The sequence below is a fragment of the Amphiprion ocellaris genome, chromosome 3 (assembly GCF_022539595.1).
Source record: "Amphiprion ocellaris isolate individual 3 ecotype Okinawa chromosome 3, ASM2253959v1, whole genome shotgun sequence".
NCBI lineage: Eukaryota > Metazoa > Chordata > Actinopteri > Pomacentridae > Amphiprion > Amphiprion ocellaris.
In genome coordinates, this window is record NC_072768.1 from 19,190,048 (window position 1) to 19,217,264 (window position 27,217).

The following is a 27,217-nucleotide window of genomic DNA, read 5'->3' on the forward strand; positions in this document are numbered from 1 at the left end:
CAGTTAGCAGCTTTGACATTGTTCAGTTGCTCAATACGTCGCATATGTTTTCATCATCTGCTATCGGGTTAAAAAAAACAACTAATTCTTTTCTAGTCTGCCTGAATTTTTGTTAAACACAAGGAGCAGATTTTAGCTCCTGCGTGTGTTTAGATAAAGCTCCTATTGTTTTATCACCATAAAAAGCAACTAAAAACCAGCTGACACCAGATTTAACCTGCTTCAGTGATGTTGAGGTGTGTCAGTGCTCCTAAATATGTGCAAGCATTGAACTGTTTAACTGTGGAAGGCAGTGAACTACTGCTGTTCAGTCTGGTATTAAGTTAAACTGTGACAACTTGGTAACTGGTCCAAGTAAACACAGCACTTTGGCCATATACAGTCTGACTATGTGCTGGAGTCAGACACTGTGCAGATGCTGAGTTGTTTTGCAGATTCAGGCTCCTGAAAAACAACTAATGAGCAGTTTTTAACTGTGACATATAAGCACTCTGGATTACATTTGGATTAAGGCAACATAAAACTATCATGACACATATTTCAGGTGAAGTGTTGCAGCCGGGTTTGTGTTTATGTTGGTGTCCTCCCCAGTGAGGATCTCTGCAGTCTCTCCTTCTTTGTGTTTTTGCTTTTCTCCCTGTTTGAGTGTGTGAAGACTTCCACTACAACCAAGACTCCTCAGCCATGGCAGTTTCATTCCCTCCCTCCTTTTTTTCCCTTTTTTTTAAACCCTGTGGAGCAAAGTTGCGCAAACTCAAGGGGGCAACTCTGCTTTATTTTGCATATTTTGGTTCGTTGTTGTTCTTTTTGCTATTTATTTCATTCACATGCAAAAATACATAAATATGTTAAATTAGCGCTTTTTTTCCAACTGTAAAGACTATTAAAGAAACATAACTGTGAAATTTGTGTTGTTTCTCAATGTAATATATTACTGACAAACAGATACTGCTTTGTACTCTGAAGGAAGATTACAGACACATAGGAAGAAGTGCCTTGTGAGGAAAAGCATTGCAAGACAGAAAAAAAACTAACAAAATAAGACACAGTGCAATCCAAAATAGTCAAAGTTGAAATATATACTTTATTACTGAAACAGGATAACAGTTTTTGTTCAGCTACAGCAGTTATTTGCAGTATACTAATCTTCTGTGGTAAAACATGTGCATGCAATACATACACATCATGTAGGTGACGTACTGTAAACAGCCCACAGCAAACACTTGATTTGTAGGTCATTATGGGGTATTTAGTATTTGACCCTCACTTGACTTCAGCAGTCTTTTTTTCAGTAATTCCTATGATAATTCAGTCTTTGGGGGGCTTGCTGAAAATCTGCTTCTTTAGTATCTGTAGTGCTTCACATACCTTGGCAGAGCGTAGTGTAAAAGCACTGCGGGACTTTTCCTTTTATGTGTTTTAACATTTTATTTTGTAATCTCCCTGGAGAAAACATACACAGTGCAAATCAAACCTTGGCGCTGGGTGGCACATCTGTTTACCATTGCATTAATGGAGCTCTCTGTGATGCATTTGGCAGGAGTCCGACAGAGTATTGCTCTTACTACAGCAATAATTGGTATTAATTCATGCTGGCAACGGTTGTTTAGTTGAGGAGATCCAAAAGCAAAACCCAGTATATACAGAAGACAGAAAGTTAGAATCTATGAAGTTATTTCAAGCTGTATATTCAAATCATATTGTAATTCAAGTTAACATTTCACTACAGGGTACAAGTAACGTATAATAGACCATATTGGTAGATTCCATTAAACAAAACCTGTAATTTACCATCTGCAGTGAAGTATAAAGGAATATTGTAGTCTACACCAAATTATTAACCTTAAATCAGATGCAAAAATCAATGCTATCTGTGACCTCTTCTTATGTTACAGTTGGTCATTCTGCTTTTTTTTAAATTTTCAATCATTTCATAGATCCAAAACTTACACATTGTGCTGGTGAAATGGTTGATGTTTAGGAGCTGATTCTCTTTTAGAGACCAGAGAAGGATCAAATGGTCTCAATTTTATTATGTTTTTGCATTACATAACATTGTCTAAATATTTCTCCTGGCTTCAGAGGGAGACTCTTACCTTATTCAATGGCCTCTTTGGTTTGGACTGTCCACCAAAAATACACCAACTATGCAAAACAGAATTTAGCATAGAAGCAAATTTTGCACCCCCAGTATTAATCGCATCAGTTTGAGGCAGTAGCTTTCAGTTGTTTGATATATTCAATATATTCTTTGGAAAATAGAACCTACACACACTTTATAGTCCCCAAAATATCTGATATTAGTGAATATTGTTATATATCTTCTTGGCCATAGAGTTAAATGTATTATTCCATATGTACTGTGCCATTTCTTTAACATAAATTTTTTTTCAGGCAAAATTAATGGAAATAAACCAATAAACCCCTTTAGTTTGTTGTCAAGTTGAGCGGTCTCCTCAAAGCAATCTTCCATTTTTTAAAAATCTTGCAGTGACAGCTTCAGAAACTGATGAATGACTGCCACCATAGTATTCATTTCACAAACACATTTGTTGCATTTAACAAAGAAAAGACACAAAACAATTATCACATTTATTGCACAAATGACAGAATACAGGCACATAGTTCAACATAAACTATCAGGAATGTAAATATCATTAACTAATGGTAATTACCTTAAAAACAGCGTCGATGTCAGCTGTGTGTAAGAACCAACAATACGGCTGTGTTTGATAAATTGTCAACCGTGGCACCATTTTAGTAATTTATGCCTGTTTGTTGCTAACAAAAACATACCGTTTCCTGTCCAGTGTGTGTTTCCCATGGAGGGGGATCGCAGCAGAGCGTCTGCAAACTAATCATGCTGCTTCAAATGAAATCCACATGCACAACATTGACATACTTGACTTTGGCCTGAGGGCAATGGGCAGGAACGTTCTCCGAACCCGTCACCTCGAGGTCAGTTGGTTGTGACATCACTGGGCCTGTGTTTCCTGATATTGCACATGTGCCAGTCGAGTGTGAAAAGGTCCCTCCCGGTGTTCCCTAGCTTTGGTTCTTGTTTGTGGCTTTAATTTAAGACTGAGTTGGTAGATAATGTTTCATTTTGGCCTTTGAGAGAAAGCAAAACAGTTCAGTGGATGATTTTCAGGTTAGAAGTCAAGCACTGCGGCCTACAGCTTTTGGCAAACCACTGCGACTTGGGAAGCAGAAAACCAGATGCTGTGAGATGTTATCTGAAGATTCAAAATATTTAGATCACAGCACGGCGTTTATGTCAGGGATGGAAGTCCCTTTTTGGTCAATCAGTTGGACAGCATAAAGAAAAGTTGAACATATTGCACACTGTAATATAGATATTTTGAAGGAGCACTTGCATTAGCATCCTTACAATTTATTGCAGGTGAAGATGCAGGTAAACTTTGTGTAGGACACTGAAGGAAATCAAGAGAGAAGCCCAACTAATAAGCTTAGATGTTTTGTGCATTTTCCGAGTTTGGAGCAGATGCAGTGAGATGAAATGAGAGGAGACAGGGCATGAAAGTCTGGAAGCATTTAGGTAGATCTACGTCCAATGACAGGGAACTCGGCCTCGCTTTGACACAGATAGAGAGCGCCTGCTTTTTCTCAACTCTTGCTAAGTGTTTTGAAGCCTCAAGGAGTCGCCTTCTAAGACTTGAGATCAATGTATAGTCTTCTCGCATGAGGCTACAAGCTCAGACCTAACGGGGCCGGGTGCTGTTCAGGCCTGTCGATGCTATCAAGGTGATGGATTGAATTGGAGTTTGTGGCAGCTTTTTCCCCCTCTTGTGGGTGAGGCAGTGATAGATTGGGTGTTTCTAGCTCCCTTCCACAAACAGCTTGCAAATAGTTCTTTATTTCAACTCTGGCTGACAGAAAAGGCTCCTGATATGTGATGTTGTACCTTCCCTACATCACATTTCCACCAGTGCTTTAACTGTACTCACCCTCCACTGTTTGACTGCATGTATTATACCATACATGTGACTTCTGTCTGATCTGTTTCTGCTTGTGCGTCGACCAAGTCAGCAGGGTCGCTGGTCCACAGATGTGAGAAAATTCCAGTGTGTCGGACATTGTCTGATGCACAATTTGTCTGAAATGTTGAAAACAGACTGAAGTGTTTTGCAAAGAAGTTTACATTTTTAGTCGGTGTATCAAAAATGTGCTTTTTTGATTCACCCTAACCCCAACCCGTTCAAAAGTTTGGGGTCACCCAGGCAATTTCATGTTTTCCATGAAAACTCACACTTTTATTCATGTGATAACATAATTGCACAAGGGTTTTCTAATCATCAATTAGCCTTTCAACACCATTAGCTAACACAATGTAGCATTAGAACACAGGAGTGATGGTTGCTGGAAATGTTCCTCTGTACCCCTATGGAGATATTCCATTAAAAATCAGCTGTTTCCAGCTAGAATAGTCATTTACCACATTAACAATGTCTGGACTGTATTTCTGATGAATTTAATGTTCTCCTTATTGAAAAAACTGCTTTTCTTTCAAAAATAAGGACATTTCTAAGTGACCCCAAACTTTTGAATGGTGGTGTATTTACTCTAGTTTTGTTTCATGTAAGCTGTCTAACATAAACAACATGTATGGTGCAGGAATGATTTCCTTCAGAAGTATTCTTTCTGACTAAGTGCTGGATTTCATATCACTGACCCCTGTATTATGTATGTAGGTTTAGCTAAACGCTCTCGATGGGAACATTCCCAGTGCCTCTATTTCTTGGTAGTGATTGTGGCTTGTCTCTTGATTTCTCTTGGTTTTGTGATGAGTTTTCCTCTGATGGATGCGTTTTGCCTTGTCAACTCTTGATGCCATCCATGGATTTAGCTGAAATCAGGCACAAGGTTAGCAAAAAATAAAAAATAAAGGATTGTGAAAGGAGGAATTTTGGTGGGAAAGGAAAAAGAGGATGTATAAACAATCTTAGTAAACACTTGATAAAGTGCAGTAACAATGAGATTCTCCTTTTTTTAATCTGTTTTTTTAAACACAAGGTCAAGATCTTGCACTTCACTGAGCTTTTCCATATTTCCCTCTCTGCAAGCTGTGGCAGGCTGGTTGCTATGACAGATTAGAAAAACAGCTGTGTAACATTTAGCAGGAAGACATAGTTAATCTTGGATGCCCTGTGTCAAAGGTCACCGCTTTATAACTTCACAACTGGTCTGCTGTTTGTATTTTTTAAGTTCCGTCAGTAAGAATTTGCTCCATTCTGTTGATTCTCTCTTATTTCTTCATTTTGCCCAGTATTTAGTATAGCACTCATTTCCTGGATGTTTGACTTTAACACGGTCATGGAAAAAAGTGTCAGAATGTTTAGACACATGGAAGAACTCAGCTGTTTTGTCATTTCATTCTTATTTAGGATTTCTTGTTGTACCTTTGCTGAGTGGTGTTGACTGAAAAAGGAAACCGTGCTGAAGACACTGTGTATGCCCACTCAACCAGTTGTTTATTTAACTCTTTAAAGGTGGCTAACTCTTACTGGGGAGTGCAGAATGTGCTGTTTAGTTTTTGCCAATCAGCAGTTCACTGCAGCTGACAGTCTGTCAAAAACTGCGCAGCCAGAGAGAGGAAATTATTTCCACATCACACAATCAGCAACATCCTGAATGAATAAGATGGCAGAATCAACTTGTCACATCTGTAATTCATCACTGCAGTTTTAGTATAAAACAAAATATACCTAAATTCGGCATTTGTGTACATTTTAATATGCATTTGTTGAATTGAAATTGTCATATAGTTTCTAGAAACTGGTGGCTGAAGTTAACTATGAATAGCGTGAGTTGTATATAAATGTTACTATTTCACACTGTTCCTGTGTGTGGTTCCAAGTCTGGGTGGTTATTTTGGCCTGATGGATAAAAGATGTATGACTCTTGACATTCCTGTGCCCCATGACGCCACTCTTACCAGCTGTTCCCATGTTGATAACATGTGTTGTTTTGACTTCTGACTCTGAAACCTCCCTGCAAAACAAAACCATGAACAGAAGAGCCTGAATGTTCTGTGACACCGTTTCTCCCTCTTTTTCTCTTCTGAACAAAGTAATACTGATAAAGCAAAAACTAAAGCCATGACACTATGTTAAAGTGCATTCAGTTCCCGTTATGTTATAACGTCCGTGCTCCTTGCTTGATGTGGTGTACAGACAAATTAAGGTTTTGCAGGAGCTGTTTATAGCACCTTTGTTTGAAGATATTGTCTCTCACAACTTTGACAACACATAGCTCAGAGGATAATCCTACGTTCCCCTCCTGCTGTCGACACTTGCAAGTTTGTTCTTGCTCCGGGTCAGCACTGAGCTCCTCTGAAGGCTCTATGTAATGTCTGCAGTTACCATATGCTTGGCATTACCATCCTTTTGCATTGTGAGTGTGTTGCAATGTGATTGGAATTCAACCTTGGCTCTCATATTTTTGGATGCGGTCTCACTTGCAACCACTAAATATAGGTGATATACAACAAAATACTTGTTGATTAATAATTTCTTTTGAGATGGTAAAAAAAAAAAAAATACCATATCAGGAATGATTATAGAAAGTGTGTCATCTTGTATGAGCAGATAATATATTGTAGTCGTGGCTAAGAATCAAGCTGAAATGGAAAAATAAACCAGCATTTCAAACAGCATTGTTAGAATTAACTGATGACTGACCTTGCAATATCTAACATTTGGCAATACTTACATTTTGGCTTTTAGGAGGATTTTTCAGCTCCAAGATAAACCACTAAATTCCACTTTTATCTGCAAACAAACTTTCTTTATGGCGTATTTATTGTCAAAGCGATGTTTTTCATGCGCCGCTTGAGGCCGGAGTCATCAGTGATCAAATAAATGCACATTTTCAAACATGAAATAGTTGATCTGAGCCAGGTGGTCAGTTGGTTTTCTGGATTTTACTTTTCTCTCTGTGAGGTTCTCTGCAGTATTAGCTCCTTTGATTTCCTTATTGGCTGAGTGACACATATTTAAACTACAGTGGAGTTTCTCATGGAAGCCTAACAGCTTCCATGTGTCCTATTGGCTTACCTGTTGTAAGTAAAGCGGTGGGTGGGGTCAGCGGGAGGTTGCTGTCTGCCAGTCCTAGACAACGACATTGATACACAGAAAAAAAAGTATCTGATATCAGCCTGATTATCCGGTTAGAATTTATGTGCTAGAAATCCATCTGTCTGAAGTTACACTTTGTTAAATTAATCAATATCAGAAATCTGTTTTCAAAACTCCACAGGCTGTTTTGTGGTTTCGTAGCACGCAGAAAAGGCAGGAATTAGGTGGGTTTGCTTTGCACTCAATTATGTGACTTGTTCCAGAACTGAGAAATTCGATCAAATCAAGAAGAGCTGCTTAGCTTAGAGTCACTAAGCAGAATAATTAAGGTGTTCATTTATTAAATGTGGATTTAAATATCAATTATGTCTTTCTCTGTAGAAGTTTTGTTCTGCTTGGGGGAAAAAAGAGTTTCACAAAAGCTGTTTTGCTTGGCTGATTTTCAAGTGCCAAATCTAAAGCGGGTGAGTCATTCCATTTAATAGTAATCCACATTATGCCCTAGATGAACCTCACCGGATTATACTAGATTTAACCCACCTAATCATGTGAAATTAATTGCAGGGACAACGTGGGAGGGCAAATCTGTCTCTCAGTGTTTCGTTTCCCATGTGACTCATTGATTTATGTGTTTTTCTCAGGGAGTTCTCCTTCATGGTAAAGTGATCCTGGGAACTTTGCGTTACACTCATAACACCCAGCACAGTACAGCATGCGTAAAAGCTCAGATAACGTCATATAGTTCAGCAGCGTAATGCTATCACGGTACAAAATGTGCTTTTTAATAATCTGGCACCAGCTTTCCTTCAAGGGCATGCAGACTTTAAATATAACAAATGCAGCAATCACTATTTTTTAAGAAAAAAAAGAACAGCAGCAAGACAGTAACTTGTCACATTTCTAGTGGTAAGTATGATGGTCCTACCTGAGTGGGTGCCGGTGAGTGAAGCCACCCAGCTGGGGCTCGGTGAAGCAGGGGTCCCAGAGTCCTTGCCCTCCTCCTGCTCTCAGAGGTGAAGCTGTCCTCTGGTCTCATGCGCTGTGCCAGCTCGCTGTGCTCTCTGTTACCAGCCCTGATTATCTAATGGCTGACAGATGAGCCTGGCAGGGCAGCGGGAGGAGCACTTCGCCATATAGTGTCTTTTCTCCCACCGTTAAAAATGCAGATACAGTTCAGCCGGGGGAGCATAGCCCGTATGGCTGTGATTTCCTTTCTTCCTCCTCCTTTTTTTTTTTCTCCCTTCTGCTTTTACAGCAGTAAGGAGGGGCCAGCCCCCCTCTTCACTCCCCACTCCAACATGTTTGCCTGTCTCTGCTCTTGTATGAGGTAGAGGGAGTTCTGTTATCATTTTTGAGCGAGTGTGCAGCGGGTATGTGAATCTGCCCTGCTCAGGACTAGTCACTCAAGCTCCGGCCTCGGCTTTGATGTCCTCCGTCAGCTGAGGCAGCCCTGTGTTTAAAATGCCTCGGTAATTACAGCGTGTGCAGTGCATGTGTGTGCAGTGTCAACTGTTGCCCGCACCGTACTTAAGAAGAAAAGGCAGGAGATGGCTTTGTTTAAGAGCTTCAAATGGATACTTAAAACTTGATCAGCTGACTTTTTAAAGCAGGCAAACACGTCCTTTATCATTATTATTATTATTATTATTATTAACCTTTATGTAACCAAGAGAAATCCCATTGAGATTAAGAACCTCTTTTTCAAAGGAGTCCTGGCCAAGATAGGCAGCAGCAAATACAAAACACAGTTACAAAATTACACAGTTAAAATACAATGACTCCTTCAGCTCCTAGAAAGCGTAGAAACAAGGAAAATCCTCATTTGCAAATGCCAGAGGTCATCATCTGTGATATGAGCTGCACCATGAGGACACAGAAAAAAAAAAATCCCGTTTGGTATTATGCAATATTCTGAGATCATAATTAGAAGACAATGCAATATTATGTTCATTATCTGGACTGGAAAATATGCTAAGACAAAATGAAACCTCATCTTGTGTATTTGATTCCAGCACCCCATTTTTGGAGTGGCTTTGTGTAGGGGCGCTCACTCGTCAAGTAGAAATAGGCACCCTAATTGCTGTCTGGCCTCATGGGGAGCGACGTCCCCAGAACATTTTCATCTACCATCTCAGGCACAAGGCTTTTTCAGAGCTTTCATCGAGGTGTCTGGTTTTTATTCATTACGGTTTTTTCTTCTTCTTCGTTGTCCAGCATTCCTCAAGTATTTCTAGGTTTCTTATTGGTACCAGATGATTGTCTCGCCATGTTTGTGCATCTATGTTTCACCCTGCATCCATCTCTTCTTCTTGCCTCATCCTCTGCCATTCACAGCAGCCCTAGAAGTAATTCTTCTGTTAACAGGTTAAACAGTTGGCTGCTTTCCATCAGCGTGTCAGTGTTTGACAAAAGGTTTTCGTAAAATCCATTTGGGTTGTTTAGTTAAATTTGTTTGCAGTGTGTCCAGTTGGCCATGAAATGCTATGAGGAAGGAGCACCAGGTGCTGTTCTACTAAATCCTGTATATACTATAGGACTGAAAGAGACAGTTTGTTGACAGTGTTTATGGCCTTTGGTCTGTGGTTATGTTCTTGTTTTTTACACGTTATTTGCATGATGATGAACTGTGTATGAATGAGAGTTTTGGTTCATGGACTTTGTTGCATTGATATTTTTTTTTTTTTCTGAGAAAAATCCAGTAGCAAAATGTCTTTCTAGAGACAGAGACCTGGTTCCAGTCAGTAATCCACACACTTTGGGGCAGCTTTGTACTGTACCCAATATCTCTTTGTTCAATTCACTTAATTTGACTCATAAATTTAACCAAGAAAAATTTAAATTAATCAAGAAATTTGATTATGGAATAGCAGCTCAAACTTCCTGTAGTGTCTGATTTTACTATATTTCCACTTTTGTAACTATGAGCATGAGTTATGAACAGGACTTTGCTAATATGTCCTACTTTCCTCTTGTTGTCCAACCAACACCCATCCCCCTTCTCTCCTCTTCCCTCTCCAGTGTTCAGTGAGCTGTGGTCGAGGGACCAAGCAGAGGGAGATAGCCTGTGTTTATCAGAACCAAACCAAAATAGAAGAGGATCACTGCAGTCATCTGCCTCGGCCGCGGACCCAGAAGGCCTGTCGCGCTCGAGGATGCCCCAGTTGGAAAGCCAACAGGTGGAGGGAGGTATGTTTGTTCTACTAGCTGTCTCCCCTGGGTTACATAATAGCCTGAACCTCATTGGAACCAAACTATCAGTCACCGCAGCTAGCAGCTGAGACACAAGCACAAACACAGCCGAGAGCTTCCCAGAGGTTTGCAGATGTAGGACATGTACACACAGAGCACCTGTCCAATCACAGCTCAGTTTATTCTTGTTCAAGATTAATGTCCCATTTCCTCAAGTGTGAACTAAACACCGCAGGCTGGATTTGCAAAACTGTTTACGTAGTGCATTTGACATTTATATTTCAGGTTTAAAATATTCAGACGAGATACTAAAATCTTTGTGTAGAGTAATCTACAGTTTTATGTACAGCAAGCACAGCTTTTTATCAGACCACACACTGACCACATACATACATAAAAACCTGTCTGAATGAGATGTAACAAACACTGAGATCCACATCACACTAGAACTTGTTTTATGGCACTTCTCCAGGTTGTTTTCTCCTTGCTAGATCCTTGATTGTGTAGTATCTGCTCTCAGATGTACGTCGCTTTGGATAAAAGCATCTGCTAAATTAAATTGTAGAATTGTAGAGATGCAGTCAGCCTTGGCCTCCTATAAAAAAAAATCAGTCACACAGTTTCTGCACTAACTGGTAACTTGGACACTAGTAGGGCAAAGGCTGTTCAGGAGTGAGAAGATATAGGATTTGCACATATTTCACATCTAAATACTCGTGTCACCTGAATATGCAAACACTACAGGATGTCTTTTGCTAACCTTCTTAGCCGATTTACCACTGGTTGATCAGGACACGATCACAAGATCTTTCCATCTTCAGTATATCTATGGTCTAAAATGTAAATGTCTGCCTCCCTCCTGCCACTCCCCACTCTTTGAGGGTGTCCTTCTCCTCCCCCCCTCTCACTTTTTTCTCTCTCTGGTATCTGGAAGCAATCATCTTCCTCCACATACCACCAGCAACCATGAAATCCTTAACTAGTGCATAAAGACATGTTTTATATCTTAATATCCATGCATGTGACAACTTTGAAACCTCAGCGCCCAGTGTTTGAGTTATTCCACAGCTACGCATGCTTCTCAGTCACCTTTGACTGGGGGTGTAATGTGCAACATGTTAGAAGAGCTGGAGAGGTGGAGACTTCCCATTGAGATTTTTACTGGTTTTCAAGGACACAAGAATCATTCTTCACTTACTATTTGTACTACCACAACTACATATGTTCACTATAAAATCTTAAATTGCAATATGAAGGCTGGTCCTTCCAAATTACGATAAAATATGTCTTCGGCCAAATTTAGTTTGTGCTGCATTGAAAATGTATTTTAAAGACCACCTTCAACTTTAAAATGAAAATTAAAAAGCTCTTGCATATGCTGCTTTTCATATGCTAGAAGACATATCATGAGCAAAATAAGCTTCCCACTCCATGGCTGAGCATTTCTGCCTTAAAATGGCAATGTAGAAATGACAGCCTTCTAAACAGAGATACAGATATCTAGGATTATAACCTCAACAAGCCTAAGAAACAGTCTTGTCAGTCTGTATCAAAGATGTTCTGCTGAATCACTCTAGTAATTAAACACTGCATGAAAGTAGGGATTTTTGTCTGTAAACAGCACTGAACATTCCCGTGGAATTTCAAGTTAATGGCAGTTTGCAGGCAGCACAAAAAACTACCGAGAAATGCCAGGAATTAACATGGACGGCTGATGTCCCGGGGGGGAGCTTTCCAGTGTCAGTGAAAATGCTGTGAGCTATACAAATGCAAATCAGAGTGGTGGGTGTGGAGGGTGTAAGGTAGGGGGGTTGGTGGGTTTGGAGGTGTAAGGTAGGAGGGTTAGGGGTGGGGGTTGACTTTTCACACTTGCATTAGTTTTTTTAAGAGAAAAAGGACACACAAACAAAATTATACAGTTTATACTTTATTTGAGTCAGGGTTTTATAAAAGGACATAAAAGCACATCACAGGCACTTTTCAACACTGTCAAAATCCTAAATCTCAAACACCATGCAGAGCAGCATGACTACAGTCACCTTTTCTCTTATGTTGCTTTCCTGTACAGTGGATGTGTTTACCACACATCTTCCAGCAATGCCCTCAACAGGTAGAAATGATGATGGACATGAGGTGTCTTTTCCCCTCAAGTTCCAAACTTCTACCGACTTTCCATAAAAATGTCTGTTGGGATGGTGATGAAGCCTGGAAACTCCTGCAATTACACGTCTATATATAGTACTCTCTGACCTGACATTAATAGCTATGAACTGCTTCAAAATGGCTGGTCTTGTTTCTGTCAGAGGTTCAAGGATGGATTCCTTAAAAAACACCATCTAGCAAATACAGACCTGATCAAAATCTTAAGACCAGTTGAAAAATAGCTAGAATTTACCTTTTGCACATTTGGATCTTAATGAGGTTTTAAGTAGAGCTACAATATCCAAAAGCAAGAAGGGGGAGTGAGACAAAAAGCACTTTGAAAAAGTAATTTATTGAAAACAACAAGTAAACTGAAATAGGCTGTTTATCAGCTGATCAAAAGTTTAAGACCACAGGCTATAAAAGCCCAAATCTGCTCAAAATTCTCATCTTCTGTCAGGCATTCATACGGTCATGCCCTCCTGATGGCTAAAGCTAAGAAGCTTTCTCTTCTTGAACGTGGTCGGATCGTCGAGCTGCATAAGCAAGGCCTCTCGCAGCATGCCATTGCTGCTGAGGTTGGACGCAGTAAGACAGTCATTCTAAATTTTTTGAAAGATCCTGAGCATTATGGAACATTCATTCAAGGTATTTCTCCTCACCCGCCAACTAGGAGTTCATAGCCTGAGAACAACCAATAACTGTGGAGAACTTAGTAGGTTTTCAGTGATTCACAGGGTCGATAATCTGGCTTTTCATGCAGTGAAACTTGCCATTGTGTATTGTAGAGTAGTTTTGCAGTATTTGAGTAAAATCATAGGCGAGCTGGTGTGCTGAGCTGCACCGAGTTGGAAGAACTGATTGGGGAGAGAGGGTTTATAGATCTGCAAATTAGAAAGGAAACAACAAAATGTAATGTCACCCATTACATTTTAGCCATTTATGACAAGAAGGTATTATTTTCATGAAAAGAAACTCCTAAATATAATTTTTATGTACAGAGATTAATTTGCAAAGATTTAATCGACGGCCAGAGGGGGACTTTAAAATACGAAATAAATATAAAATTTAAATATATATTTTCAGTGCTGGACCAGCAGCATGAATACGGTTAAATTTGCCTTTACTGCACTAAAAAATATATCATCTGCAAGGCATGGTATATCCAAACATGAGTAGGAAAACATATTTGGTAATCTGGTAAAACTGCCGTTTAGAGCTGGAGCTGCTGACTCAGTACCATTAAAAATCATGAAACAGTCTCCTCATTTTTCATGTATAGTTTCATGCTGTCCTCACTGCCTCTGACAAAATAACTGCACGTCTTACAGAATCAGGTTTCCAGGATCACTTCAACAGCAGGTTCTATTTTCATGCTTAGTACAATCTTTTAAAAAAAGGACATTTTAGAATTTGAAGGTCAGATTTCTTTCAGTACTTTCTGTTCTCTTTCCAAACTCAAGGACTTGACCCTTCACATCCAACCACTTACTCTGCAATGATAACTCACAATTGCAGCAAAGAAAGTTTCTGGAAATTTGATCCTTGCCGTATAATTCACAGATTTTCCAACTGTGTGAAATAGATGAGGCCTGGCACTGTTCTTTGAGGTTTAGAGTCGAGGTTGCAGAGAAATCAGTCTGATCAGCTCAAGCCTTGCAGAGTACTTCCTCTGTATGCAGGTATGCTTCTCAAAGCACATCAAAGAGATGTCTGAGATAGACCTTTGTGTGATCTCAGATATGCGGCTCACAAAGAAGCATCAAAACTAGCCTTGGATTTATTAAGTGCATTGAACAGAAGTATCAAAGCAGCAGATCTACATGCGGCAGACTCAACAAACGTTTTGAAATACTGAAATTTTTGAAAGACAGATTAACAAAATTTTCATCTTGGAAATGTCAGCTTGAGTTGATAATAATATGCACCAGTGGTTAGTGTATGTAATATCACTTGGCCAGTAGCTTATATTGGCTACTGTTCAGAAGTAAGACAGATTTTGAAGGGTTAATAACTATTAATAAAATATGCTAAAATAATTTTCCTAATCATGTCTGTTATAATATAGTGGTATTTGAGAAAGATGGCTTGCTTATGATCATTTTCATTCTCTGACGTACATCTCTGATGATGATATTTTTAAAGAAACCAAACAAAGAGTGACTTGGAAAATGTAGGAACATTTTCTGTGCCATCCTCCTAAAACTGCCCCTTGTGGCCACAGTGGCTGCTGTTGATCAAAAGTTGTACAGCATCACTTTAATCAGGTGTCTCAGCAATTTAGAAATGGGTAAGCTACACTGTAAAATAGTGAAGCCAACATGGCAGTGCAAAAACCTGGAGGTCCTGGAATAGCCACTTGAGGCTGTCGCCAAAAGTGAGCATATCCCCATAGACTCCCATGTTAAAATACCCAACTTTAGAGCAGAAATAAACAAGTTGATAGCCTGGTACAAAAAGATGTAATAGTCCCTACAGCTAAGTTCCCTGTTCATGGACAGAGATAAGGAGGATGGAGGGCTTAAAGTTATGTATAGTTAATTTAAATTATTTTAGTGACAGGTTGGTACTGTCATAGAACAGTCCATGGTCCATAAACACTCGTGCTCCAACACTTTTTTGGGGGGTGAATTTTTGGATTAGCCAAGAGTTAGACAGGCACTGCAAAGACATCAAGACAGTTATAGCTGGAGCCGCCACACTAAGCTTTACAATCTTTCTTCAGAAAACCAGGTAATGTTAGTGAGGCTTTGTTGGTTAATGAAACAAGTCAAACTTCTAAAACAGTGGAGCCCGCTTTTCCCAAAATGCAACTTAATGCTGGCTTGACATGCCCACTTGTTTTGCCCCCTGCACTTCAGTTTGTACCACAGACTTTCTGTTAACAATGTCTCCAAGCCCAAACCAGTATAATCCCAATGACATAATCAGGATAATTCACTTTGGAGAGCTTTCTCCAGAGCCACAGAGGACAGATGTTTTCACATGCTGAGTAGAACTTCTCCTGTGACAGAACTGAGGTTGGGATACCAGGAAAATAAATTCTATACTTATAGTGTGTGATATCCCTGGTGTTGTAAAACATGATACATTCTAAAACAAGCATGCCATAACCAACAGTTTCCATTTGCTTCCTTTTTTCTCAGTCTGATGTGTATTCTGTTTGCATTTTAACAGTGTTCTGTAACCTGTGGTGTCGGAGTTCAGAACCGAGACGTTTACTGCAGGCTGAAGGGCAGCGGACGTATCAGCGAGGACCTCTGTGACTCTCGCACACGTCCTCCCATTGTTCGGCCGTGCCAGACTGCAGAATGCACACATTACACTTGGGTTGCTGGTGAATGGGAAGAAGTAAGCAGAGGCTCTTTTTTTATCTTCTTTCTTCCTATCTATGACTACCCATTTCCTTTGCTCAGTCTCCCAGTGTGAAACAGATGTAGAGATGTTTAACCGCCTTATTAAGGTTTTTATTGGCTGAGATCTCCGCTTTCCCTCTCTCTGTCTGCACCATTAAAGGACGACCTGCAGGTACCCTTGCATCAGTCGTGAGGGCTTTAGTGATAACCATCAGTCAGTGCATCGTACAGTCTCAAACCTCAAAGTGCTGATGGCCATCATTCCTTTTGTCCTGCTGAATGTCCCTGTTCAGTGTCACGCTAGCAGACTGTTTTCCTCTCAGCTCGTCTTTCTTTAATGTCGTGCGCTTTGTCCTCAAAAGCCAAGCATAAAAGAGGGGCACCATGTAGGGACATAGCACTGTGTCCTCCTGCTGGAATGTTTGCAGTATTCAGATTCCTGTCTGTGTTGCCTCAAGAACTTACAGCCTCCTTTCTGTCACAGTTTGGCCCTGAAATCTTTTCTGTTCTCATGAAATACAAAGAAACCGTCATAAAATCCACACTCAGCAGACTTTTTACTTGAATTAACTTGAAATATCTGGTCCATATCACAACTTTTTAATGCTCCAATAAGCCATGACTGACGGAAACCATCTTAACATTTGTCTTCTATGGTAACATTGTCAACCAGAGCACATGTTTGGAACTGTCACACAGCACTCAGTTTTCTCCGTTTGTGTAAATCTTTGCATAATAAAAATTGTGCATTTGTTGGTCTCTGGAGAACAAAAGGGACAAGCTGGAATTCGAGAAGTTAGTGATGTTCTTGCCGAAAGTACAACACTGCCTCCCCTCTGCAAGCTCCTCTCCACCCTTACTGATCTCTCCCTCTGTTGGATTTTCCTTTTAGTGTAACGCAACATGTGGAGAAGGCGTGAGAAGCAGGAAGGTGGGGTGCATGGGCCCGGGGATGACACCCGCCCAGGATGATTACTGTGAGCCGTCATCCCAGCCTTCAGAGCTTCAGCCCTGCAAAGAGGTGCCCTGTCACTACATGTGGATAACAGGCGAATGGTCACAGGTGGGAATAAAAGAAGAAATAGGTCATAGCTATTGATACTGTTTTCAATCATTTAGTCAATAAAATGGAAAGACATGCTACTAAGAGGTCATCCCACATTCTCAGAGATGAAGGTGAGTATCCCAGTCGGCAGTCAGTACCCCAAGTACTCTATTTAAAATGATACAATGAGAAAAGCAGCAAATTCCCTTCTTTGAGAAACTGGAACCAGCTTTTTTCGACATAAAAATCTGCTTACAGGCTTGTAAATTACGACTGCACATGTGGAAAAATCTGATCAAACATCAGTTCACGGTGAAAACTACAAGTATGACAATCAAAGAACGGAGATTCCCAGACCTTTGTAGCTTGTCCCTCATGTTTAAGCCCACAGGTCTGAGGCTACGTTAGCCACTACTAGAATAATTTAATGTCATTTCAGTGTGTGAAATAAAAGAAGACACTATCTCCAGTTGTATTGCAATAATTTACATTATTTTTATACCATCTATGCTGAGTACAAAAATGTTTAGATGACAGTAATGGCAAAGTGTTGCTTTCAGGGGTGAAAAATTTTAGTTTTTTTAGGCTCAATAAAACCTTTAACACTGAATTACCTAATGGGCACAACAAGCTTAGCTCATGAAAAGCAAAATATTTTGGAGATACACAGGGCAATGATACATTTTGGGCTTTTTCCTCAAACTTTTTATTAAATAAAGCATCAAAACTTTTGATATCCACTACTGATTTAATTATGCCCTTAGCCAACTCATTGTTTCAATACATATACAATCTACATGAGGTAGAAAGAGGCTTTTTGAAGGGAAGGATGTATTTGTATGAGTGAGATTATATACTCGCATAATTAGTACTATTCAGACCCAGATAAAGAACTCCACTTCTGCATTTCGTCTAACTATTACTGTGTACTCCTGCCAGTGTTTTTGACTGTCATTGTGTGTGTCTGTGTGGCTCAGTGCTCTGCCAGTTGTGGTGTTGGCTACCAGCAGCGTATCGTCTCCTGCTCCAGGATGCCCTCCTCTCACGCTCAGCGCTCGTACACTCAGTCCTCCTTTGCCAGCACTAACTGCCCCGAGCCCCACCCTCCAGACACCCGGCCGTGCCTCCTCAGCGACTGCCCGTACACGACCTACTGGAAAGTTGGCCCGTGGAGCAAGGTGAAAGAGAAAAGTTGTTAGGCAGCGACAAAATCCTCTCCAGCTAATCGCCATTTTCACAAAACATTCTAGTGACTTGTGCATTTTTGCGTTACGCTATGAAATCTCATTTGCGGATTTGGATCGGAGCTTATTTTTCAGTTGTTTTATTACTGTGTGTGGGCATTCATTTGTGTGTGTGTGTGTGTGTGTGTGTGTGTGTTTGCTCCAGTGCTCGCAGACCTGTGGAGCAGGAGTGATGGAGCGCAGAGTGGAGTGTGTGACCTCCAAAGGCCAAATGTCCAAACACTGCCGTCCGTCAGAAAGACCTGAGTCTCAAGCTGCATGTCAGGACAGAGAATGTGAGTCATTTCTCTTTTGTTTAGCTGTTAAGTACATAACTCAGGAATCTACAATCTTGTCCAACTTTTCTGATCCCTGTAGTGCTTCCTGCCAGCATGGAATGTGTGGAGTAATAGCATTAAATTGACTGTGCTGTATGTTGCAGTCAAAGCCGTATCTGATTGTGTTTACAGACACGCAACTTTTTGCTTTGTTTTAACACATTAAGCAGAACAGTTAAAGCCTCTTGGAGTGATTACGGAGTGGAACAATAAATAGATATTTAGCACTTTTCTGCAAATTGTGATATGGACAGTCTGGCAGAAGCCCTCGGGGGTCTGTGCCGTGATTGAGGCAGCCTTCTCTGTGAACCTGCAGTGCTGTGAAACAGCGGGCCAAAGTCTGCAGGTTTGCTCCCCCACATTTTGAATGTTTCAGCTCTGGCACACTGGGCTAATCATTCCCAACTTGGCTTCTGCCAAGTCAGGCACTGGCGAAATTAAAATGATATGCTCGGGTGACAGCCAGTTCTGTGGTCTAGTATTAATTTTAATCAGCTAATCAGCATGATATTAGCTCCACAGCACTACAGAGGAGGGAAACAACAACACTGTAGAAGAAAAAAAGAACCACGTCGCAGGCCTTTTTTTTAAAGATGTTAGTTTATTGCCTTTTGCAATCTTACTGGCATTTCTGGACCAAAGATTTATGTCCAAACTTTCACAAGTGGAATTGCTAAACATCCCATCTTTCAAAAGCTGTTGACCTCAATGTTGAGGAATTATATTCTGCTATGTTGCCGTTGCACTAACATCTCTCATTCTTCCTTTTATATTTCCTCTCCCAGGCCAGTTATTCACTTCCTGCCGTGAAGTCCAGATGAGGCAGGGTGTGAGGATAGATGGGGAATACTATCTCAAAATCAAGTCCAGAATCCTACAGGTGTGTGTGTTCTGTCAGAGTTAGTCCTGCACACTTTGTGACTCAACCAGCAGTTTTCACACAGGATCTCATCTCTTGTTTCAATGTATTTGGCCTCAGATTTACTGTGCTGAGATGCAGACTGAGTTCCCCAAGGAGTATGTGACCTTGCGTAGCGGTCAGACTGACAACTACTCAGAGGTGTACGGGCACAGGTGTGTATGACCTCTGGAGCTGTGATTCACTGCAGCTTCGTGGAAGATTATGTAATGTGTAAATGTGAGTCGCGCTGGGTGTATAAAATCCAGTTTTTATAGGAGAGCTTTGTCTAAAATAAATCTGACACTCATCATGTTTAACACACAGGTTGTTGAACCCCTTTGAATGCCCGTATAACGGCAGCAGAAGACAAGATTGCAACTGTAGGAACGACTACTCAGCAGCAGGATACACGCTCTTCCACAAAGTTCGTCTGGACCTGAGCTCCCTGAAAATCATGAGTGCGTAATTACTGCTTGATTGCTTTACTGCTCTCTTTTTCTTCTGTCAAGAGACCACACACCAGTGTTGTTTTAACCCTAACGCCCCTCGTCCCGTACTGCTAATAACTCCCCATCCTAAAGCCGGGGCTGTCCACATGCAGTAAGCGCTGCACACATTCGCACTCTCTCTTCTGAAATCAAAATAATGACCTTTCAGCACTCTGCATTCACATCAGTAGGGGAGGACTTGAAACCAGGCCTGTTGGTGCAAACATATGAGCAGGAGAGTAAAGGAATGCATGCGTGCACATACAGACGTGTGTGCTGACTCAGACAGCACAGACAGACAACATGTGAGCGAACACATCCGTGTATCCAGTTGCATCAGTATCAAACACTTACTCATACTTGCGTGCAAGTAAACACACATTCACACTGCGTACAAACACACACTCACACATCTTCAGGCCGTGTTCCTGTGCTCATTATTGCAGCTTACAGGCAAGTTGGATCAGTACCTTCCCCGTCATCCTCCCATCCCCTCTGTCTCGTCTGGGTCCTGACAGCACGTCTTCCCGTCCTCCCTCTAGACACTGCTCACTTGGCTTTCAGGTGGTTTGAAGAGAACTGAGGGGGGGATAATGAGTTCAAGATGAAGGGAAGATTATGAAGAGGCGCTAATTCGGCATGCCTTGCACATCTTGTAAACTTTATCGACATGCAGGCAATGCGAAGGCAGGGCAGGAAAAGGCACCGGTCACGGCTAACGTGTGGTGATGTAGGATGAATGGAAAATGACAGATCAGAATAGAGGACTCGGGGGAACAGGGTTCAGACTGATTGGGTTCAAAATGCAAGATCAAGGTTTGAGTTACACCGTTATTTCTCTCATGGAATTGACAATCTGCTCGGATCTGGTTACCTGTCAGTAAAATACCTCGATTCATATGTGTTGTCCCTTATTGCAATTCATAAAGCAATCAGGTAATCATTAATGCTAGTATAGCATTTAACACAGAACTTTAATAGACTTATCAAAGGATTTAACCCTGTGAAGCCCACATCCTGCTCTTGGATTTGAGATGCATGTTGGTATTTTAAAAATTACATCGTTTATCAAAGCCACAAACTGTAAAATCAGAAAGAATTGTCAGTTTTTCTACTCACCAACAGTCTTTAAACTATTCACCTGTGACATGATGGTTCATCGGGAAGCTTAGCCAAATCTGAGCTTAAAATATCTCATCAATACCACTCCACATCTCATTTGAAAATTGTCAATAAATTAACCGCTTGCGGGGCACCCGAATAACTCAGTGGGTTAAGCAGGCGACCCCGACACAGCAGACTGGGTTCGATTCCCACTCATGGCCCTTTGCTGCATGTCTCCCCTCACTCTTCTCCCTCATTTCCTGTCTGTCTCCACTGCACCTATCAAATAAAGGCAAAAAAAATAAAAAATAAACCGTTTGCTTAAACCAGATTCTGTAAAAGACAAAAAATTCGGTGCTCCTCACTGCAATCATGAAGCCATTAGTGACTCAACTGTGCCAAACAGTCATATGGAAAATATTCAGTGACTTTTCAGCTGACCTGTGCTTGAACTGCAGGCTGTGTTTACACAGAGCGCACTGAAGACAAATATGGAAAAAATTAAAAAGGTAAACAGTAAAATATGAAAAAAATGTACAGCCAAAGTGTTTCCATTATTATTAACACCCAAGGGCAAATAGTGTACATTCTAATTACTTAATTTATTGCATTATGTCTATGGCATATTGATTAGTAAGATATTTGAGTTCTCTGTACTTCTGCACGTTTGTGCTGTTTCTTTACATTATAGTGAAAAATGAGCCCACAGTGTCTAAACACAAAGAAACTGCTTGGGCTTCAGAAGGTTAAATTGGTTTTGATACCTTATTTTGTTGCTCTTTTAAGATCTAAACTCCAGCCTCACTGTAAGAACCTTTTAGTGGAAAATACTTTCAGAAACAACCTGGCAAAGTGACAACAAGTGACATCAATCCTGCAATAAAGTTTAATTGCATAAACTGTATTTGCTGATTTTTTGCAGCTATCTGTGCGGTTACCTTCCTTTGAGCGGATGTTTTCAGTCTGGGTTTACTTCTGCTGTTGCACATTGTGACTGTTGATTTGTATCTTTGCTGTTTATCAGTCACAGACCTCCAGTTTTCCCAGACTCCTCTTGGTCGACCGGTGCCCTTTGCTACAGCAGGAGATTGTTACAGCGCAGCCAAGTGTCCACAGGTTGGTGAAATTTCGTCTCATCTTTTTTGTGTTATATATTTCTGCAAATATGGATACGCTCAACCTTCCTCCTGGAAAAACTTTTCTGAAATAACTTATTCTGTGTGTTTTCAGGGTCAGTTCAGTATTAATCTGATTGGCACTGGCCTCAAAGTGGCTCAGGCCACCAAATGGGTATCTCAGGGCAACTATGTTTCTGTCAAGGTCCACAGATCTGAGGTAAGAAGGTTCAAGTGAATCCATTTAATGGTCTCCTTCAGTATGACTGACACTATGTGACACTTACATAATAAATTATGCTGTTGCCATTTTACTGGGATGTAATTGTTGGGGCTTGGAATGAGTTTGTAGTTCTAAAATGCCAACTGAATTGCTATGCTGTGCTTGTGTCTGATTCACTGAACAGGAATCCCCTCTGACATTTATCCAGCTTCCATTCCCTGCATAAAAAGCTGCCCTTTGCCCACTTTTTCCCCTCATTTGTCTCCGTAGGATGGAACAAGAATCTACGGTCGCTGTGGTGGTTTCTGTGGGAAGTGCATTCCCCAGGCTCACAGCGGCCTACTGCTTCAAGTCCACTGAGGGCCATGCAGAGACCAAACCCCTAAATTTATCCTGAAGACGAGAGCCCAGGAACATGCAATAAGAGTGATTTGCTGGATCCTGTTGTCATCTGTGAGTGTGGTGGATGAGCATTTAACAAACTATCATCCTATAGTAACATCCCCATTTCCCAAATGGCAGCTAAAGCAGACGAGACACTACATACAGAGCAGTACTACTTTCATCTTTCATCCAAGTTGTTAACTCTGACCAGGAGCCAGCTGTATTTGCTTGCCAACAGTTTTGCAGTGGCTATCAAGCACATCTGCGCTTTGGAACATAAAATGTTTTTTCTGTGCATTTTTTGTATCATGACAAGGGATGCAGAACTTTAAAACACTGGGAAAGCAAGTACACAAAGAGTAGGAACACAAACCTTTCCTCTCTCTTAAAGAGAAAAAGTCTTATCTGAAAAAAAATGCTTTTTCTAATGGTAGTCTGTGAATCACATTCTGTCTGTTGAAAACAAAGTCAGAATTTAGCTGCCACTGATCCAGCTAACGTGCAAAAAGTGAGATGGTATAAAAGGAAATATAAAGCATGTATGTAATATTCATTGCAGATCTCGTCTGAAAAAGAACTACTATACACAGACACTGGAATGGAATATAGAGGATAGTTGTTTTACAGTGTGATATATTAAAAAAAAACAACACTGAGCTAACTGGCTGCTTTTAACATATGTGGGAGTATTATCAATGTTCTCATCTGAGTCTCAGCAAGAAAGCAAATGCATTTCTCAAAATGTCCAACAATTTGTTTGGACTTCAACACTTTCTAAAAGAGCAAGCAGGCAATTAAGTACTGATATCCTTCTGACCTGCCTCATGTCAGAGGTTAAACTGTAGCAGAACATTAGGACTCTTTAGAACAACCTCAAATCATTTTTATGTTCATTGTTGTGTATTTCTTGAGTCTGTCTTCTCTCATCTGTTGTCAAGTATTTAACAAAACTACTGAAACCCACGTGGACAGCCCACTGACTTCAGACTGTCACAACACTAGTGCTGTAAGGAAATAGCTGAACTATTTCAGTGTTTCCTCGTGTTTAAGTACAGTGCAAGGTTTTTGTGTTTGTTTTATTTGTAGTTTATTAGCAGTGATACTCTTTAATGACTTCACACAAGTTCTCATCTGTTACACCGTGACACAGCAGTATCAGGTGTGATGTCTCACCTCACACCCTCCATCGGGCCTACTGTAGGTGCCTGCAACCCCTACCTCTCACAAACACCCATACTCTGTTGAGATATGCATTGTAATATATTTATGTTCGACCATATTTATTCTGTATTGACGTGTAGATATGTTCTGTTTATTGTGGCACAATGACTACTACCAACGGAGAAGCCATTGTCTGACATGTTTTGTCCGTTGTCTGCTTTGCTGAAATAGGTAGTAGCCAACTATTTGTAGAGCATAGCCACTAACTTTAAGTGAGGATCTTTTGAATGGTGCTTTTGAACTACTGGAATTACCTCTAATCTTGAGAAGGAAAACACTGGCTTTAGGAATAACACTCGCTGTGGCAGAGCTTCAGAGTCTCTTGTGCAGATGTAGAGTCTGCCTATAAAGCATGCCACTCTCCTCTTATTAATGTAGCTGCAATAAGGCCAGATCTATCAGATAAACCACTCCTTGAGCAGGACTTAACTCATCGTAAATGACTTTCTCCATGACCGCTACAACGATCAAGCAACCTAACACACTGGTACGCTAATGTTAAGCTTTAACCAAAGTTAGAAGATAGATGCAGATTTATATTTCTTCTCAGACAATGCGGCTTCTTTTGATTTAAAGAATGGCTGAAAAATAATAACAGTCGATGAGCAGCTAGAAAACCTTTGGCTATCATTCGTTTTTATGATGGTCAATTGTGCTATGAGGTCTGTATCAGAAATTTAAAGAATACTTGATGCACTATGTGCCATCAGTTTTGTAGAAATGTAATCCTGTTTGTTTCTTTTTTGTAATAACCGTTAAGATTTGTAACTTATGATATTTGTGTATTTTTAATATTCATACTTGAATTGTAAACAGTGTGCTAAATATTGAATGGGCATTGGTACTGAACAGAGAAACAGTGTGCTTGTTTGCCATGCTTTATCCAAAGATGTTTTTAAGAATCATATGTACCTACAGTGTGTGTGTAGCCTGTATAAAAGAAATGAATGATTCTGGTGCTATGGTTACTAATCATGCAACTACTGTATGTCTTGCTACTATACTAATGCTTTTAAAAAATAAGAACGAATAAAACCTGCTTTTCAGCAGTCTCGTTGATAAACCAGTTTATTTGTGTTTCTTTTATATGAACAGCACATTTTACAGTTTTTATGACACTTTCTGTATTATAGTTAATTTTTACAGCATTAGATATCCACTCCAGAAATGGTTTAGAACAAATAACAATAAACAGCTTGGTATTGTAGTTCATAGAAAGCTATTTCACACAAATGTTCAGTTACATACTTAACTTGAATGAATGTTTTGCAGTTGTATGTCTCCTCTAACCAGTGAAACTGCAATTTTCATCAGTTTCTGTCAACAATATATGCAGCAAAGAAGGAATTTATTAGTTTGGCATCCAAGATTAGTGTCACCAAATCAGTATCCAAACAAATGTACAAGTGCGGCACAAATACGGCACAGTCTCCCCTTCTTTTCCTGAGTTATGGTGTTGAATAATGACCAGAAAAGTGTTTTTGCAGAATCATATGATGTTATAAGGAAGTTGAGATTGGACTTTTTGGATATGTAGATGTCATCACTTATAATTGTATCCTGTTCGGCATTTGCATTCAAAATTAGGGTATGAAGCCTTGAGTTATGGCAAAATCCGTTTTTTTTGTGAGGTCACGGTAGGACTGAGTATTTCAATTCTAATTATTTTAGGTGCAAATGGTTAGGATTACTACAAGAGTAAAATCCTGCTTTTACATGAATAATAATCATTATATAATCTAACAGTCACAAGGGACATTTCTGTGCGTTAAGTACTTTTATTTTTTTAACTTTTTTTTTGGCCTTTTTGCTTTTATTTGATAAGTACAGTTGAGAGGCAGACAGGAATGTATGGAGAAGAGTGAGGGGAAGACATGCCGTAAAAGGCTGTTCATTGGTCGCCCAGTTGAGCTATCTGAGCACCCAAGTACTTTTACCTTTAATACTGTAGTATATAGTTACTATGTTTTTGACGTAGACATCAGTGTGTGCGAGAAGTATCAGCACTTTTCTCCAGTCACAGAAAAGCTGGAGTATGTCTTGGCATGCATAGTGGTCATTCAAAGTCCGTGTGTTGTGTTGGGTGATTGTTATAAAACAACCACACAATTTGTGTTGCATTGCTCACCAGGCCAACTGAGAATGATGCTATATTTACAGTTTATTAATACAGATGGATTAGGAGACAGGGAGGCATGCAACTTGCATGGCTAATGATGCAGAAGGACGGTGGGAGACAAGCAGCAGAACACTGTTCATAAAGTAGTGTGAGAGATATTTGTTTAGGAAAGCAAAAGCACATCAGAATCAGACACTCATAATGATTTCATTGCATTAGAACTTTGAAACCAGGTCTAAGTTGGAACCTGTTCCCAATGCCCAACCCGAGGTCATAATGATCTTCACCTTTGACCACCAAATTCTAATCAGTTTAAACCCGAGTCCAAATGCACTCTTGTGCCAAATGTGAAGAAATTCCCCCAAGATGTTAAAGAGAATTGGACAGACCAACAATCCAAAAACAATGCCTCTGGCCACAGCTAACCAGCTCAGAGGTGTGTGGGATGGTGGTAGCTTAGTGGTTAAGGTTACTGATCAGAAGGTCAGAGGTTTTAACCCCTGCACCGCTAAGGTGCCTGTGTTGGGCCCTTGAGCAAGGCCCTTAACCCTCTCTGCTCCAGGGGTGTTATAGTGTGGCTGACCTGTGCTCTGACCTCAGCTTCAGAACAATTTGGTCTATGTGGAAAGACTGCATTTCGTTGTATTCTGTGCTATGACAATAACGTCGGATTATATTGGACCACAGGTGGTTTGTGGCAATGTCACAACATAATGCTATCCATAATAAGCACTTTTTGGAAATTCAGATTTAAGATTAACACAGAGAAGCTTACCCTCTTTGTCAAATGAATTTCACACACTTTTGAATAGATAGACTTCAATACTACACAAAAACAACAGAAGTGTTCAAAAATGTATTTTAGTGAGCAAAATCTAAAGTCTTTCTTATCACCATTGTCAAGCTTCTCTCCACCACTTGGTTTATAAAGAAGGGCACCAGGTCATTGCTTGCTTGTAGTTGCCAGATTGTGGCTCCATGTGGATTCACTTAGTGGCGCAGGCAGCATTTCCACAACATGACTTTCTAGAGTTCAGTTCCACTTAAGAGATACATAAACAGAGCAAATAGCTTAAAATCCATTCTCTCTAATGCAGATGTATACTTAAGTTCTGGAACACGCCGAAGCTGTCAACCACCCGATGACTCATTAAATTATGTCAAATCAAAGAATGAGGTAAGTCCCCCGTAAGCTTTGAAAACCTCACAAAAAGGCGGAAAGCACCATTTTCATGGAATTATGTCACCAAAATGACTCGGTAATAAAGGTGC

General features: G+C 40.3%; 1 protein-coding gene and 1 long non-coding RNA gene across 3 annotated transcripts in view; one reads left to right on the plus strand and one right to left on the minus strand.

Moving 5' to 3' along the window:
• LOC111569902 (A disintegrin and metalloproteinase with thrombospondin motifs 20) overlaps positions 1 to 24,889 on the plus strand; it is an 87,589-nt gene extending 62,700 nt beyond the window's left edge. The window contains exons 29-39 of the mRNA XM_023272341.3: positions 10,116 to 10,283; positions 15,606 to 15,779; positions 16,677 to 16,847; positions 17,807 to 18,007; positions 18,219 to 18,348; positions 19,176 to 19,270; positions 19,370 to 19,464; positions 19,616 to 19,749; positions 21,908 to 21,999; positions 22,114 to 22,218; positions 22,492 to 24,889. Of these exons, the coding sequence (XP_023128109.2) occupies positions 10,116 to 10,283; positions 15,606 to 15,779; positions 16,677 to 16,847; positions 17,807 to 18,007; positions 18,219 to 18,348; positions 19,176 to 19,270; positions 19,370 to 19,464; positions 19,616 to 19,749; positions 21,908 to 21,999; positions 22,114 to 22,218; positions 22,492 to 22,581 (1,455 nt within the window). The 3' untranslated portion in view covers positions 22,582 to 24,889. The remainder of the gene's footprint in view (positions 1 to 10,115; positions 10,284 to 15,605; positions 15,780 to 16,676; positions 16,848 to 17,806; positions 18,008 to 18,218; positions 18,349 to 19,175; positions 19,271 to 19,369; positions 19,465 to 19,615; positions 19,750 to 21,907; positions 22,000 to 22,113; positions 22,219 to 22,491) is intronic.
• LOC118470429 (uncharacterized) lies at positions 1,065 to 8,427 on the minus strand. Of its 2 annotated transcripts, XR_004847495.2 has the most exons (4): positions 8,023 to 8,427; positions 7,077 to 7,130; positions 5,957 to 6,012; positions 1,065 to 4,867 (listed from the first exon to the last, which is right to left on the minus strand). It is a non-coding gene; the product is annotated as an uncharacterized LOC118470429 (long non-coding RNA). The 2 variants fall into 2 exon arrangements; XR_004847494.2 differs by having other exon boundaries at positions 1,065 to 6,012; positions 8,023 to 8,415.
• Positions 24,890 to 27,217: the final 2,328 nt, after the last annotated feature.